Raw genomic sequence first — 15113 nt, forward strand, 5'->3', positions numbered from 1 at the left:
TCCCCTGGAGAAAGGAAAGGCTACCCACTCTAGTATTCTGGCCTAGAAAATTCCATGGACTGTATAGTCCATGGGATCACAAAGAGTCGGACATGATTGAGTGACTTTCTTTTTCACTGAAAAGAATATATAAATTCATTTCCATTTAATATTTGTGTACAGAGTAATAGTTATAGCTTTGCTTCCCTGGTGGCTCAGACGGTAAAGCATCTGTCTACAATGAGGGAGACCCAGGTTCGATCCCTAGGTTGGGAAGATCCCCTAGAAGGCAATGGCAACCCACTCCAGTACTCTTGCCTGGAAAATCCCATGGACGGAGGAGCTTGGTAGGCTGCAGTCCATGGGGTCACTATGAGTCGGACATGACTGAGCAACTTCACTTCACTTCTTTACTTTAAGTACACCAAACTCAGATTACCACATACCTGGTTTAAGATGAGCAGTTCAAACCCATGTCCCAGACACCTCTACCTTAGGGTGACTCTGTGCGTGTGTGTTTGTTACCTCAAATGTTGAATGGTGAAAGAGTCTCTTAAGAGTGAAAGCTCTGAACCAAAAAGGAATAAAGAATCAAGGATAACAGAATAAGAATCCTCATAGGAAGATCCTCAGGAAAAGTCATGGGTCTCAGTCAATGGCCAATTTGCTCTAAGTAATATTAAATATTACAAGAATTTGGGTAGTTTTCTGGTCTTCACTATAACAAACTTTAATGAATGTATTACATTCATATTCTTTCTTTTAATGTACATTTAATAAGACCATTCTCCTTCTATGATAAGATTCCTCTAAAGTCCAAGGCAATGAATATCTCTAATGCTATGCATGCTAAGTCGCTTCAGTCATATCTGACTCTTTGGGACTCTGGACAGCAGCCCACCAGGCTCCTCTGTCCACGGAATTCTCCAGGCAGGAATAATGGAGTGGGTTGCCATCTCCTTCTCCAGGAATATCTCTAATATTTGCATTTTATTCAGCTGTTTTGGTATCCTATAAATATAAGCTGAATTTGGAAATGTAAATTGCTTTCTAAAAGAAAGGAAGAGAATGAGGCGTTTAAAAATGGATACAGGTATCTTTAAATAAAGAGAAAAGAGTAGAAAAGCTCTCTGAGTTTCCAAGTGGGCCATAGAACATGCTGGCTGGAACAGTATAACTAGTGCAATAAGCATGCAATCCTCTTTGAACTTAACTAAAGAATAATTTGACAAAATTCTATTAATGTGTGTGGTTCAAACTTGAATGCCACAGATCTGTGAGTGAGGGTGTGTCAAGTTCTTCAGACAATTCTGTGGAGTGAGGAATGTGCAATGAAAGCAACAATCCAGATATGATTAACACAATCAGTCAAGTGACAGAGATTTGGGAGTGGTGGTGGTTGTGGATGTATGCTACACAGCTCCTTTTCACACACAGGCATGCATACATTATGAAGGTTTGCAGTCCTTTCATGTTTAAGTGATATACGTGGTGGGTGTACAGCCTGAAGATCCAGAAAAAAATTCAGGAAATCATATTCTAAGTCAGTGGTGCTGGGAAGATAGTAGAAAGCTCTCCTGAGAGGGATATAGTGACACCAAAAGACTCAGGAAGAACTGACTATTTTGAACATCTGATACTCTGACTATAACGCATGTGAGTGTCTCTCCAGCAATATGCACAACATTGCTAAATTAGGCAATCATTTATTTTTTTCCCTAAATTAGATCATGGCTTGTTCTTCAACATAAAGAAACAAAACACAAATCAGACCTGGAAATGGATGTCACAAGCTAGCATGACCCAATCATAACATTCATTGTTTAATCAGTATGTGGTAGACTCAAATGTACAAAATCAGAGACATCCATCTGGTTGAGGGCTGCCTGGCAAAGCAGTCACCTTGGGGGCCATCACCTTCAAGGGCAGTTTACAAACCACACACCAGTGCACACCCAGTGTTTCATTACCTCATGTCACAGTTTGTTTTCAATAGCTTTAAAACTGAAACCAATGGAGAGGACAATAAAACATGTGCACATTTTGACCACATTAACAATGTCTTCTCTGATGAGTTGTATGCTGCTAAAAACAAATAATGAAACCCTATACAACAAAGCACATGATCCTTTCCCAAAAACTGAGAGAACTTACAGGTAAATGGCCAAGAAGTGAAGTGATGCGAGGGGCCACGGAAACTATTATTCCATCTATGCTCACTATTAGCATAAATCCATCCAATGACTAAAGAAAAGAGAATAATAATGTAATTAAATAGTGGAACAATAAAAAAATGATAGCTTTATTTCTAAATGCATAATTATAATCACACACTGAAAATGTATTGTGGTTCTTAAATATCAATAAAGCAAGCCCAGAATTAATTAAAATTCCATTATTCTGCCTCCTACACAGAATCTACTTAACCTTAAGTATGAGATGTTTATCAAATGATGTTTCACTTAGACAAACACATTTCAGTGTACACCCAATTAACACAAAACTCTCCAACACAAGCTAGGAAGATTCATTTCCATGTGTTGGTTATTTCACACTTAATTAAAAATTAATTCCAAAAACAGTAAGAATATTTTGGAGGGCATTTTCATTTGTAGTTAGTTTAGTCTTCTATTTATAAATATGGCTATTGCCTTCACTTTCCTGCTATATAATGGAATAGATATCCAGACAAATGCCTCCTGGTAAAGAACACCTAAAATGATGGATAAAATATATAAAACAGGGAGAAGCTTACGGTAAAGTATGGGAAACAATCTGATACAGAAATGACTAGAACATGAGAAGTCAAAGGATATCGAAGCTTGCATATGCTTCAGAGCATGGGAAGCATATGCTTGGGAGCATCTATGCTACATTGATGGCATAGAGCCAGGGGGACAGAAAACAAAGCTTGGACCCACACAAAGTGGGGGTTGAAATCAAAGACTCCTGTATCAAGCCAGGAAAGGAACACTCTCAGCAGACAAAATAGAAGGATCTTATCCAACAAAGAGCCAGGGAACTCATAACCTGCCTATCTTGCCTCAGCCTCAGCTCTGGCTAGAAAAGGAAAAGAAGAATTGGTCTCCTCTGGGAATTGCAAACAGAAGCCCACACTCACACTAACTACCTGTGTAGCCCTCAACACCCCAAGCCTATTATTTACTTTCAAATGGTCCTGGCCCCAAATATCTAGGGAAAATAAATTGAAATCACCTCTTGAGAATGATTTTAAAAACAGGGCTCAAAGAATGTAGATAAATTTCCAAATACCATAAGTTTGTCATAAATGATTAACAAACACAGGAAAAACATGAAACATGAACAAGAGGCAGTATAAAGAATAAAATGCAGAATGAGATTTAAAACTGAAGATACAAGAAATATCAGAGATAGAATATAAAATAAGTAAAATAAGTATGCTTAAAAGCAACTATGCTGCAATAAAAATTAATAAAAATAAATATATATACCAAAAACATGCTTAATATGCTTAAATAAATCTTAAAAGGGTATTGAAAATATAATGAAGGAACAGGAGACTCCTGACTAGGCAGATGTGAAAATTAATCAAATTGTCTAGAAATGATATCAAAATAAAAACTCAATATGTAGGTCAAATAGCAAGTTAGAGCATAGGTAGAAAGATAACTTCTGAAGTGGAAGACAAAGCTGAAGAAATGACTCAGATGCAACACAAGGAGACAAGGGAATGGAAGATAAGAGAAATGAAATGACACAGAGAAGAGCGGGAAAGTGCACTAGACATTTTACACATGTTCACTTTACTCTCATAACCACTCTGTGAAACAGAGATATTGTACAGAGAAAGAAGTCAGAGCTGAGAGATGGCAATTCTCTCAAGGATGCATAACAAGTAAGTAATAAAGGCACAGATCATATCCCTCTCTATCTGACTCAAAGGATCATGGGCATTCGGGCTTTAGTCTGTGGCCTTTGAACTCAGTAGAACCTACCAGTTTCTTTGGAAGTAGAAACCATAAACATCTCATGTCCTTGAGGAAAAAAATAAAGTAAGGAATGAAAAGGCTTAATCTTGTAGAATCTAACAACCTGTGTTGAATGAATCTACCAGATAATTAATTAACTTGCCACTAAACTATGCAAACACTTGTTCGTTTTTGTTGTCACTGGAGATCGGTGGGTTCAGTTGGCATAAGAAACATCCAGGCAGCCTGCTAGACATGAAGGCCCCTGGCCCTACCAAGATAGAGATTCCAATTCAAATAGTTTAAGGTGGGTCTCAGGAATCTGTGTTTTTACCAAGTTCCTAGGTAACTCTGAAGGTAGAGTCCCCTAGCCACACTTTGAAAAACAGTATTCTGTATCTTTTACTGCATGCATTCTACATATAAAGCAATCAGAGAACAAACTCCCTCTTACTTGGAGTGTCTTCTGGATAAAATCTTCGTAATTTTGAAACGATGGAGTCCAATTCGGTGTTTCTGTAGACATTTTTATAAGGAAGAAAGGATAAAAAACAGTCACATTAAAATGATTAGCTTATCGGTATTAGATTTTTCAAAGTTATAATTAACTTTATAGAAAAGACTCTCATAAGAAAATGCTGAGTGCTAATGAAGAATCTGAAGTAGATTAACTAATTGCTTATAAGCTATCGTCAACAAAGAAGTGTTCAGAATTGAAAAAGACCTTGAAGATCATCCATCTCAATTTCTACTGTATGCAGGACGATCTTTCTAACAACGTTATGATCTTCAACTCCCAGTTCTTTCCCTTTCTTGACTTCTATAAGTCTTCCGAATTCTACCCAAACCCAATATTCACCAGATAAGGTACAGGCTGTTGAATGCTCCAGGTGTATTAAGACACTGAAAATGTCCTCAGTCCCTGATTAAAATACAGAATTCCATGACTGTTTCATCAAATTAAGTTTTTAGCAAAGGCCCTCAACTAGAAAATCCTTAAGCTGTATATTGTAATTCTCCAAAGCTGCAGACACCCTTCTGTCTCCCATACCCCCTTCTCCATGCTTTAAGGTTTTCTGGTTTTCCCAATGAACAGTTTCAGCTCCTGAACTAACTCAGAGCCTCTGCTATCAACATCCACCCCACTTCACCTCCCCCAGTCCCACCTGTTCCACTGACTTCACTAACCCGGGGACCTCACTAACACAGCCCTCCAATCTCCAGTTATTTGAATGTATGTCCATAAATGTTTGTTTCTTCTCCTCACAAAAATGGTGAGGAGACCCATAAAACTGTAATGCCTATTCAAAATGTTACATCCCTTGACAAAGACAAATCTAATAGCAGCACTTGCTGTCTTGGTGGGCAGAAGTCTCAGATCCTTTTCTATGAGTAGATAAGAGGGGGCCCAGGCATGAGCAGAAGAGCTCCTGAACCCTCACTTAAAAGGGGATGAAAAGAGGGTGTGTAACTACGTGGGAAGGTGGAATAATATGAAATATAAACCATGCCGGTCGCACAACCACCTCACAATCAGTGTTCCTGACCCCTGTCCCAGCCTGGAAACTGAATTCCGGTCACAATTTCTCCAACTCAGAAAACAAACCATGCCCCCTCTCCCATGGCCGATTTCTGAGGTCATTTCCCCACTGACTTTCAGGTCCATCTAGTGACTTTCATTGCCTATACTCCCTACAAAGAAATACAAAAGACAAAAGACAGTCCATATATTTCCAGAAAATAAAACCTATGTATTTTATAAAACAACCATAAAGGGCTTTTCTACATTACTATATTACCCATGAACTTGTCCTTGTTTTGTTTCTAGGGTAGGCACCATATACAAATCTTCACTAAAACCCCAGTGTCCTACATAGTACTTAACTCACAATAGGAACTTGGCAATTCTTGTTAAGCTGAACCTCATTCATTCATTTATTTAACTACCATGTACTGGGCTCCTACTACATATCCTACTCTGTTTTAGAGGCTAATGATAGAGCATGAACAAGACAAATAAAGTGACCATTCTTTTGAATCTTACAGACCAGTGGGGAAGGTAGACATAAAACCAACACATAGACCAGGGAATCAGTCGTTGCATATACCTTGAAGTACAATAATTTCAACTGGGTGTACAGGGAAAGCCTTGCTGAGAAAGTAAAAAACAGCAGAAAGAGAGCCATGTGAAAATCCAGGAGCAGGGAGAGCATCTCAGGCAGAGGAAGCAGTAAGTACAAAAGGAGACAGGAAAGATTTTGGCCAATTTAAATAACAGGAGGTCAGAGGGACTACTGTAGGGTGACCAAGGGATAGAGCAGTGGGAAATGAAGTCTGAGAGACAGGCAGGACCAGATTATGTAGTGTACATGAGGGAGCCAGCATTGTTTTGACTGGAACAGCATGTGCTTCCAAGCAGAAGAGTGACATATGTTTTTTTTCTAATACTTATATTAGAAAACATATTTTTCTATATTTCATTAAGGCAAACATGAACGAGTTCCCTGACCAGGGGTCCCTGCATCGAGAGCACTGGATCCCAACCACTGAACCACAAGGGAAGTCCCTTGATATATACTTTTTAACTAATACAGTTATGTAAAGTTTAAAAATAAAATAAAATTTAAAAAAAATAAATAAAGATCACTATGGCTGCTTATGAAAAATAGGTCAAGCTAGGGAGCAAGAGTGAAGCAAGGGAGCCTCGCTGGAAAGCGTGTTCAAATGGAATAGATGGTGGTGGCCTAGATTAGGTTGGTCCACCAAGGCTATGGAAGTGGCAGAGTGAATGGATTTGAGATATACTTTAGAAGCAAAGCTAAAAGGATTTGCTGATGGATTGGTGGAGAACACAGAATGACAGCTGGAGTGTATTTTGAGCTGCTAGAAGAATGGTGGTACTTTTACTGAAACTTGGAAAATCAAGGCTGGGAGTGTGAGAGGAATCGAGAGGTCCTGAATGGCAATGTTACCTTTCCTGTTAGATATCCAAGCAAAGAAGTCACAGAGGAAACTCTCTTGCTGATTTAATAATGAGTATAATTCTCAAGTATGGAGGTAAGGGAGGAGGTTCGGGCTGCAGATAGATTTAAAAATGGGAGGCACTGACATCCAAGTAGCCCTTCAAATTAAGGGACTGGATGAGATTACGTGGGGAATGACTGTAGACAGAAAAAAAAAAAGGTCCTAGGGCTGAGCCCTAGGGCACATCCATGATTCAAAGTTGAAAGGGAAAGGGGATGGGAAAAAGAGAGAAAGAATGGCCAATGAGTTAGGAGAGAAACCAGAATCCAGTTACCCAGGTATCCTGGAAGCTGAGAGAAAAATGCTTCAAGAAGGAGGGAGTGGTCACCTGTCCAATGTTTTTTGTTTTTTTTTTTTTTTAAACTTTACATAATTGTATTAGTTTTGCCAAATATCAAAATGAATCCGCCACAGGTATACATGTGTTCCCCATCCTGAACCCTCCTCCCTCCTCCCTCCCCATTCCATCCCTCTGGGTCGTCCCAGTGCACCAGCCCAATGTTTTTGAAATATCATGAAAGATGAGGATAGTTAAGGGACCAAAGACCTCAGCAATGTGGCTGCTGCTGCTAAGTCACTTCAGTCGTGTCTGACTCTGTGCGACCCCATAGATGGCAGCCCACCAGGCTCCCCTGTCCCTGGGATTCTCCAGGCAAGAATACTGGAGCGGGTTGCCATTTCCTTCTCCAATGCATGAAAGTGAAAAGTGAAAGTAAAGTCGCTCAGTCATGTCTGACTCTTAGCAACCCCATGGGCTGCAGCCTACCAGGCTCCTCCACCCATGGGATTTTCCAGGCAAGAGTACTGGAGTGGGGTGCCATTGCCTTCTCCCAGCAATGTGGAGGCCACTGCTATTCCTGACAGAAGTAGTTGTCCTGGAGTGGTGGGGAGCTCCAGGCTCAGTGAAGTGGGTTGAGAAAGGATGGGGCTTGAGGAAGTGAACACAGGGTCAATACAATCATTTCGAGAAGTTTTGTTGTGAAGGGGACACAGAAATAGGGCAACAGCTGAAGGTATCATGGGGCCAAGAAAAAATATTTTTAAGGTAAGAGAGATCTTCTACAGCATGATTACATGCTTGTGAGCGTAACCTGCTCAGATGTTTTGAGTTAAATATACTTAAATATTACAGGTACTATTTGACACCCTTGGGGCCCTGTTTCCCTTAGCAACATTTATATATGCCTTCAAGTGCCAAAAATACAGAAATTTGCACTACTGTTGCCCAGAATACTTCTACTAATTCTCATTTCCTTTTTCCACTTTTGCAAGAACCTCAATAATGCTTTTAGCGTCGAACATAAGAAAATTATAAATGGAGAGAAACTAAATATCCACATAATAGAAGTTGCTTCAGGAGATCATCTCATCATTGCTACTGCTGTTACTATTTAGTCACTCAGTCGTGTCCAACTCTTTGTGACCCCATGCACTATAGCCTGCCAGGCTCCTCTGTCCATGGGATTTCCCAGGCAAAAATACTGGAGTGTGTTACCATTTCCTCCTCCAGGGGATCTTCCCAACCCAGGGTTGAACCCACACCTCCAGCATTAGCAGGCGGATTCTTTACCACTGAGTCACCAGGGAAGCCCCATCTCTTCATTGATCCCACACAATGATGTTTGTGGTAAAGGGAGAGTTCCAGTTGTCCCACCCATAGCTAATTTTCAATATAGCTAAGCTCAGCTGAAACCTGTCTTTTGTGAAAAAGCAGAAATACCCAGTGATTTTTCCATTTTCTTCTTCTTCACAGGAGAACTTATCTTCTGGAGAAAATAATGCAGTCCTGTGAGGGCAGAACTAATGTGCTTCTTTTTCTCATCTTCAGATAAATCTCTATACCTAATTGATAAAAGACAAAGAAGGTTATTCATAAGGGTACATGCATGCTAAGTTGCTTCAGTTGTGTCTGACTCTTTGCAGTTCTGTGGACTGTAACCTGTCAGGCTCCTCTGTCCATGGGATTCTCCAGGCAAGAATAGTGGAGTGCATTGTCGTTTCCTCCTCCAGGGGATCTTCCCAACCCAGGGATCGAATCTGAGTCTCTTAGTCTCCTGCATTAGCAGGCAGGTTCTTTACCACCAGTACCACCTGGGAAGCCCATAGGAAGCCTACAAAGTATTATAATACAATTAGGGTGAGTGATATGAAGTACCCACCAGACAGGTCAAATTTCTCTGAGTTTGTCAAGTTTCCCAGAGGAAGGAGAATTTTGCAAGATGTGAAAAAGGAAGGAAGGACAGGGGAGAGGTCTTTGAGGAAAATATCAGTCAATTAGGAATTCATACCGCTTCCTTTTTCTTCCGTCATCTTCATCCATTTTTCAATGAAAAAACAAAGAATCCTGAAATCAAAGTGGAGCCACATTTTACTAAGAAATCAATCTATGATGAATCACATAAAGCGATAAGATTAATCAAAATTCTCAATTTCCCTTGAGGAATGCCTACTTCTTTTAAAGAAAATCTCATTAAGGATCTGTAGATGCTAAAGACTTGCTTTATTGTGTGGTCTCCAATGAATGTTTGTCACAATAATACTACAAATGAATGCATTTGGAAAAAGTTGCAAAAACACTGTGAAGTTACACAGCTTAATCCCAAAGTCAGGTACTTGTTGGTTTAATTCTGTACCCTTAGATTCCTTTAACTTCCACTGATTTCATGAAACAAAGACAGTGAAACAAAGACAGATGTGGATTGAAAACTTCATACCTACCCACTATATCATGCCACAATAGACAAAAGCCTGCACTTATCATTGATATCACAGAATACCATTGATATCCTCGGCATAGAAGAATGACCTTGACAACACCAGAAGTCTCTGCTTTGAATTGTATAATTAGACTCACATATCATCTCAAGGTTGAAACGTCAAGATAGAATTCAATGACATTCAAATACATGTGCATTAAACAAGAAGGCACTGTTAAAATATAGCAAACATCTTGTAAATGCTCTCAAGAAAATAAGAGAAAGCTCAGGTGTCAAACCCTGGGCAGATACTGAGAACAAGCCAGTTAGTTCACCAACCTGTGATGCTGGGAAGATGATGAAGCATAACTTACATCCCTCACATCTAGCAGAGTGCTAGGAAAAGACTGAAAAAAATGAATAGAGCTTTCGGATGGGATAACATCAAACAATCTAAAATATAGGTAACTGGATTCCTAGAAGGGAGAGGAAAAGTAATATTTGGATAATGGCCAATTGTTCCCATACTGGATGAAAAACATAAATGCATATATTCTTGAAGCTCAATGAATCCAAGAACTAAACACCATGAAAAGCTACCAAGGCACATCATAAACAAACTGCTGAAAAGCAATTGCAAAGAGAAAATCTTAAAAGCAAACAGAAATAAAAGCTACATTTAATACAGAATGGGGAAGAATGTCCTCTGTCTGACTTCTCATCAGAATAACCCAAGCCAAGAGAAAATGAAACATCTTTAAAGTTCTGGGGGCAAACAAATCAACTTAGAATTCTATATCCATTAAGAATGAACCCTTCAAAGAAATTGAAGGCAAAATAAAGACACCTCCAGATGAACAAAAAATGGAAGAAGTCAAGGCCAGCATACTAGCACTATCAAAAGTGTTAAAGTAAGGACTTCAAATAGAAGGAAAAGGATGCCAGATGGAAAGTTATATCTACATAAAGAAATGAAAATAACTGGAAATAATATGTACATGAGTAAATATAATATTTGCATCTTCAATTTCTTTAAAAGATAACTGAAATAAAAGCAAGGAACTGTAAGGTTTGTAATACATATTGATATCAAATCTATTACAATAATAATACAAAAGACAGGAGGGTGGAAAGCAAAAATCTACTGTTATGAGGTTCTTACATTATACATGAAGTGGCACAATATTAATTCACATTAGACAGTAATAAATTAAAGATGTATAGTATAAACTGTCTAGAGACACAAATAAAGCACACATGAGATATAGATGATAAATGAAAAGAGATAAAATGGAATATTAATTACTCATTTCATCCAGAAGCAGAAAAAGAAGGCAAAGAAAACAAAGAACAAATTGGAGAAACAGAAAATATATAGAAAGATGGTAGATTAAACTTAACTGTATTAATAATTATGTTAACTGTCAGTGGACTAAAGGCACAAATACAAAGCCTAGGAGTGTCAAAACTGGGGACAAGAGTAAGACCAAACTATCTTGTCTACAGGATACTCACTCAAATTATAAAGTCACAGCTTATAAGTAAAATAACAGAAATATATATACTATGTAACCCTAATGACATAAAGCTTAAGTGCTTAATTAATACTAAAGACTCTAGGTAAGGAATAGTCTTAGAGAAAAAGAGGGACATGTCATTATGATAAAGGAGTCAATCAAGAAGGTAAAACAATCCTAAACAGGTATACTCCTAATTACAAAGCTTGAAAATGAAGTAAGAACTAAAAGGAGGAATAAACAAACCCACCATTACATCTGGTGAGTTCAAACACTCGTCTATCAGTAATTAATGGACCAAATAAAGAGATAAGAAGTAAGGATGTGGGAGACTTACTAGCCTGCCAACAGACTTGGCCTCATTTGTTGACAGAGTACTGCTACCAAGCAACTGTAGAACACAGGCTTAACATTCTAACTGTCATGATGATTCAAAATGTACTGGTCCATGAGACCAGTTTCAGTGAATTTAAATCTTTAAAGGCATACAAACTATGTTCTCTGATGAAAACAGAATTAAATTAGAAATCAATAATAAACAGATAAATCCCTGGGAAACCCCCAAACATTTGTAAATTAAATAACATCCCTGTAAATCATTTCTGAATCAATGAATAAACCTTTGGAAAAGGTTTAAAAACAGAAAATCAGACAGTATTTCTAACTGGATTATAATGAATATTAATGTTAAATTGAAAAATATTCAATAACCTAATTGAAATTTATTAAAATTGCATTATATGTATTTATGATGTTATATAGTTCCATCAAAAAGCCAAATCTCTATAATTACTCAAATCACTTTTTGTGTTCTTAAATAATACATGATTCTTCATATATACAGTAAAGGAAATGATACAGTGTTAGGAGCTAATTTAACATAATGTGCAAAATTATTACACAGAAAATAATGTCTTTATTGATTAATATAAAAATATCTAAAAAATAGAAAGATACGTCATATTCCTGGGCAGGAATTTTCATAGTTTTATCAGATCTCCCCAACTAATCTACCAATTAACTCTGATCAAAACTCAGTATATTTTTGTTTGGGTTTGGTTTTCTATATAACTTCACATGTTAATTACAGAATTCCCATCAATATCAACAAGTCAGAAATATACAATAATTTTGAATAATAAAAATGTACAAAGATGTGTTCTACTAGACATCAAGACTACATATCTTTGAGGTAAATAGATAAGGGTACAAAGCATAGGACAGAAGAGACCCATTAGGAACAGTTCCATGCATAAATAGAAATTTGATTTGTGATAAAAAATCATTATCATTTTGACATTTCTACTAAATCCCTTAGGATTATACAGGGAAAGTGAGAAATAGATACAAGGGGTTAGATCTGACACAGTGCCTGAAGAACTATGGACAGAGGTCCATGACATTGTACAGGAGGCAGGGATCAAGACCATCCAGAAGAAAAATAAATGCAAAAAGGCAAAATGGTTGTCTAAGAAGGCCTTAAAAATAGCTGTGAAAAGAAGAGAAGTGAAAACAAAGAGAAAAGGAAAGATATAAGCATCTGAATGCAGAGTTCCAAAGAATAGCAAGTGCAAAGAAATAGAGGAAAACAATAGAATGGGAAAGACTAGAGATCTCTTCAAGAAAATTAGCGATACCAAGGGAACATTTCATGCAAAGATGGGCTCAAGAAAGGACAGAAATGCTATGGACCTAACAGAAGCAGAAGATATTAAGAAGATGTGGCAAGAATACACAGAAGAATTATACAAAAAAGATCTTCACGACCCAGATAATTACAATGGTGTGATCATTCACCTAGAGCCAGACATTCAGGAATGCGAAGTCAATTGGGCCTTAGGAAACATCCCTACAAACAAAGCTAGTGGAGGTGAAGGAATTCCAGTTGAGCTATTTCAAATCCTAAAAGATGATGCTGCGAAAGTGCTACACTCAATATGCCAGCAAATCTGGAAAACTCAACAGTGGCCACATGACTGGAAAAGGTCAGTTTTCATCCCAATCCCAAAGAAAGGCAACGCCAAAGAATGCTCAAACTACCACACAATTGCACTCACCTCACATGCTATTTAAGTAATGCTCAAAATTCTCCAAGCCAGGCATCAATAAGTGAACCATGAACTTCCAGATGTTCAAGATGGATTTAGAAAAGGCAGAGGAACCACAGATCAAATTGACAACATCCAGTGGACCATCAAAAAAGCAAGAGAGTTCCAGAAAAACATTTACTTCTGCTTTATTGACTATGCCAAAGGCTTTGACTATGTGGATCACCACAAACTGTGGAAAGCTCTTCAAGAGATGGGAATACCAGACCACCTGACTTGAGAAATCTGTATGCAGGTCAGGAAGCAACAGTTAGAACTGGACATGGAACAACAGACTGGTTCCAAATAGGGAAAGGAGTACGTCAAGGCTGTATATTGTCACCCTGCTTATTTAACTTATATGCAGAGTACATTATGAGAAGCGCTGGGCTGGATGAAGCACTAGCTGGAATCAAGATTGCCAGGAGAAATATCAATAACCTCAGATATGCAGATGACACCACCCTTATGGCAGAAAGCCAAGAAGAACTAGAGTCTCTTGATGAAAGTGAAAGGAGAGTGAAAAAGTTGGCTTAAAACTCAACACTCAGAAAACGAAGATCATGGCATCTGGTCCCACACTTTATGGCAAATAGATGGGGAAACAGTGACAGACTTTATTTTCTGGGCTCCAAAATCACTGCAGATGGTGACTTCAGCCATGAAATTAAAAGATGTTTGCTCCTTGGAAGAAAAGTTATGACCAACCTAGACAGCATATTAAAAAGCCGAGACATTACTTTGCCAACAAAGGCCCATCTAGTCAAAGCAATGGTTTTTCCAGTAGTAATGTATATGGATGTGACAGTTGAACTATAAAGAAAGCTGAGCATGGAAGAATTGATGCTATTGAGCTGTGGTGTTGGAGAAGACTCTTGAGAGTCCCTTGGACTGCAAGGAGATCCAACCAGTCCATCCTAAAGGAAATCAGTCCTGAATTTTCACTGAAAGGACTGATGCTGAAGCTGAAACTCCAATGCTTTGCCCACCTGATGTGAAGAACTGACTCATTTGAAAAGACCCTGGTGCTGGGAAAGATTGAAGGTGGGAAGAGAAGGGAATGACAGAGGTTAAGATAGTTGGATGGCATCACTGACTCAATGGACATGAGTTTGAGTAAACTCTGGGAGTTGATGATGTACAGGGAGGCCTGGCATGCTGCAGTCCATGGGGTCACAAAGACCTGGACAAGACTGAGCGACTGAACTGATCTGAACTGAACTGAACCATAGAGTATGTGTGTATGTATGTTTTCATATAGCCCTTTCTATATATGGGGCAATAAAGTTTGTTGCAAGCTATTTAAATACACAAGTTTAAAAAAATAAAATAAATAAATAAAAATACTTCAATAACAGAAGAGTTGGGTGACTTGCCTGGCAGTCCAGTGGTTAAGGCTCTGCCAAAATAAATAAATACATACATACAATAGTCATGCTTTATATATCTTTGTTATTTCCAAACAGCACCCAGCTCTACACAGAGAAGACAGTCAAAACACACCATTAAATTTTCCTGCCAGTGCTCACTTCAGCAGCACATATACTAAAATTGGAAAGATACAGAGAAGATTGGCATGACCCCTGTGCAAGGATGACATGCAAATTCTTGAAGTGTTCCATATTTTTTGAATGAATAAACAATTTGTGGTACATATACACAATGGAATATTACTCAGCCATAAATAGGAAAATATTTGAGTCAGTTGTGATGAGGTGGATGAACCTAGAACCTATTATACAGAGTGAAATGTGTCAGAAAGAGAAAGATGAATATTGTATGCTAATTCATATATACAGAATCTAGAAAATGGTACTGAAGAATTTATTTACAGGGCAGCAATGAAGAAACAGACATGGA

General features: G+C 38.2%; 1 protein-coding gene and 1 non-coding gene across 2 annotated transcripts in view; one reads left to right on the top strand and one right to left on the bottom strand.

Annotated features, from left to right (window-relative positions):
* PASD1 (PAS domain containing repressor 1) overlaps nucleotides 1-11551 on the bottom strand; it is a 52297-nt gene extending 40746 nt beyond the window's left edge. Inside the window, exons 1-5 of the mRNA XM_025276198.3 lie at nucleotides 11504-11551; nucleotides 9242-9297; nucleotides 8674-8795; nucleotides 4384-4445; nucleotides 2134-2223 (exon numbers count right to left, since the gene is read on the bottom strand). Coding sequence (XP_025131983.1) covers nucleotides 2134-2223; nucleotides 4384-4445; nucleotides 8674-8795; nucleotides 9242-9273 — 306 coding nt within the window. The 5' untranslated portion in view covers nucleotides 9274-9297; nucleotides 11504-11551. The remainder of the gene's footprint in view (nucleotides 1-2133; nucleotides 2224-4383; nucleotides 4446-8673; nucleotides 8796-9241; nucleotides 9298-11503) is intronic.
* Nucleotides 11552-14774: 3223 nt separating this feature from the next.
* On the top strand, nucleotides 14775-14881 carry LOC112582449. The gene has a single exon (XR_003106979.1). It is a non-coding gene; the product is annotated as a U6 spliceosomal RNA (small nuclear RNA).
* Nucleotides 14882-15113: the final 232 nt, after the last annotated feature.

Source organism: Bubalus bubalis, chromosome X (genome assembly GCF_019923935.1).
Source record: "Bubalus bubalis isolate 160015118507 breed Murrah chromosome X, NDDB_SH_1, whole genome shotgun sequence".
In the NCBI taxonomy this organism is placed as follows: Eukaryota; Metazoa; Chordata; class Mammalia; order Artiodactyla; family Bovidae; genus Bubalus; species Bubalus bubalis.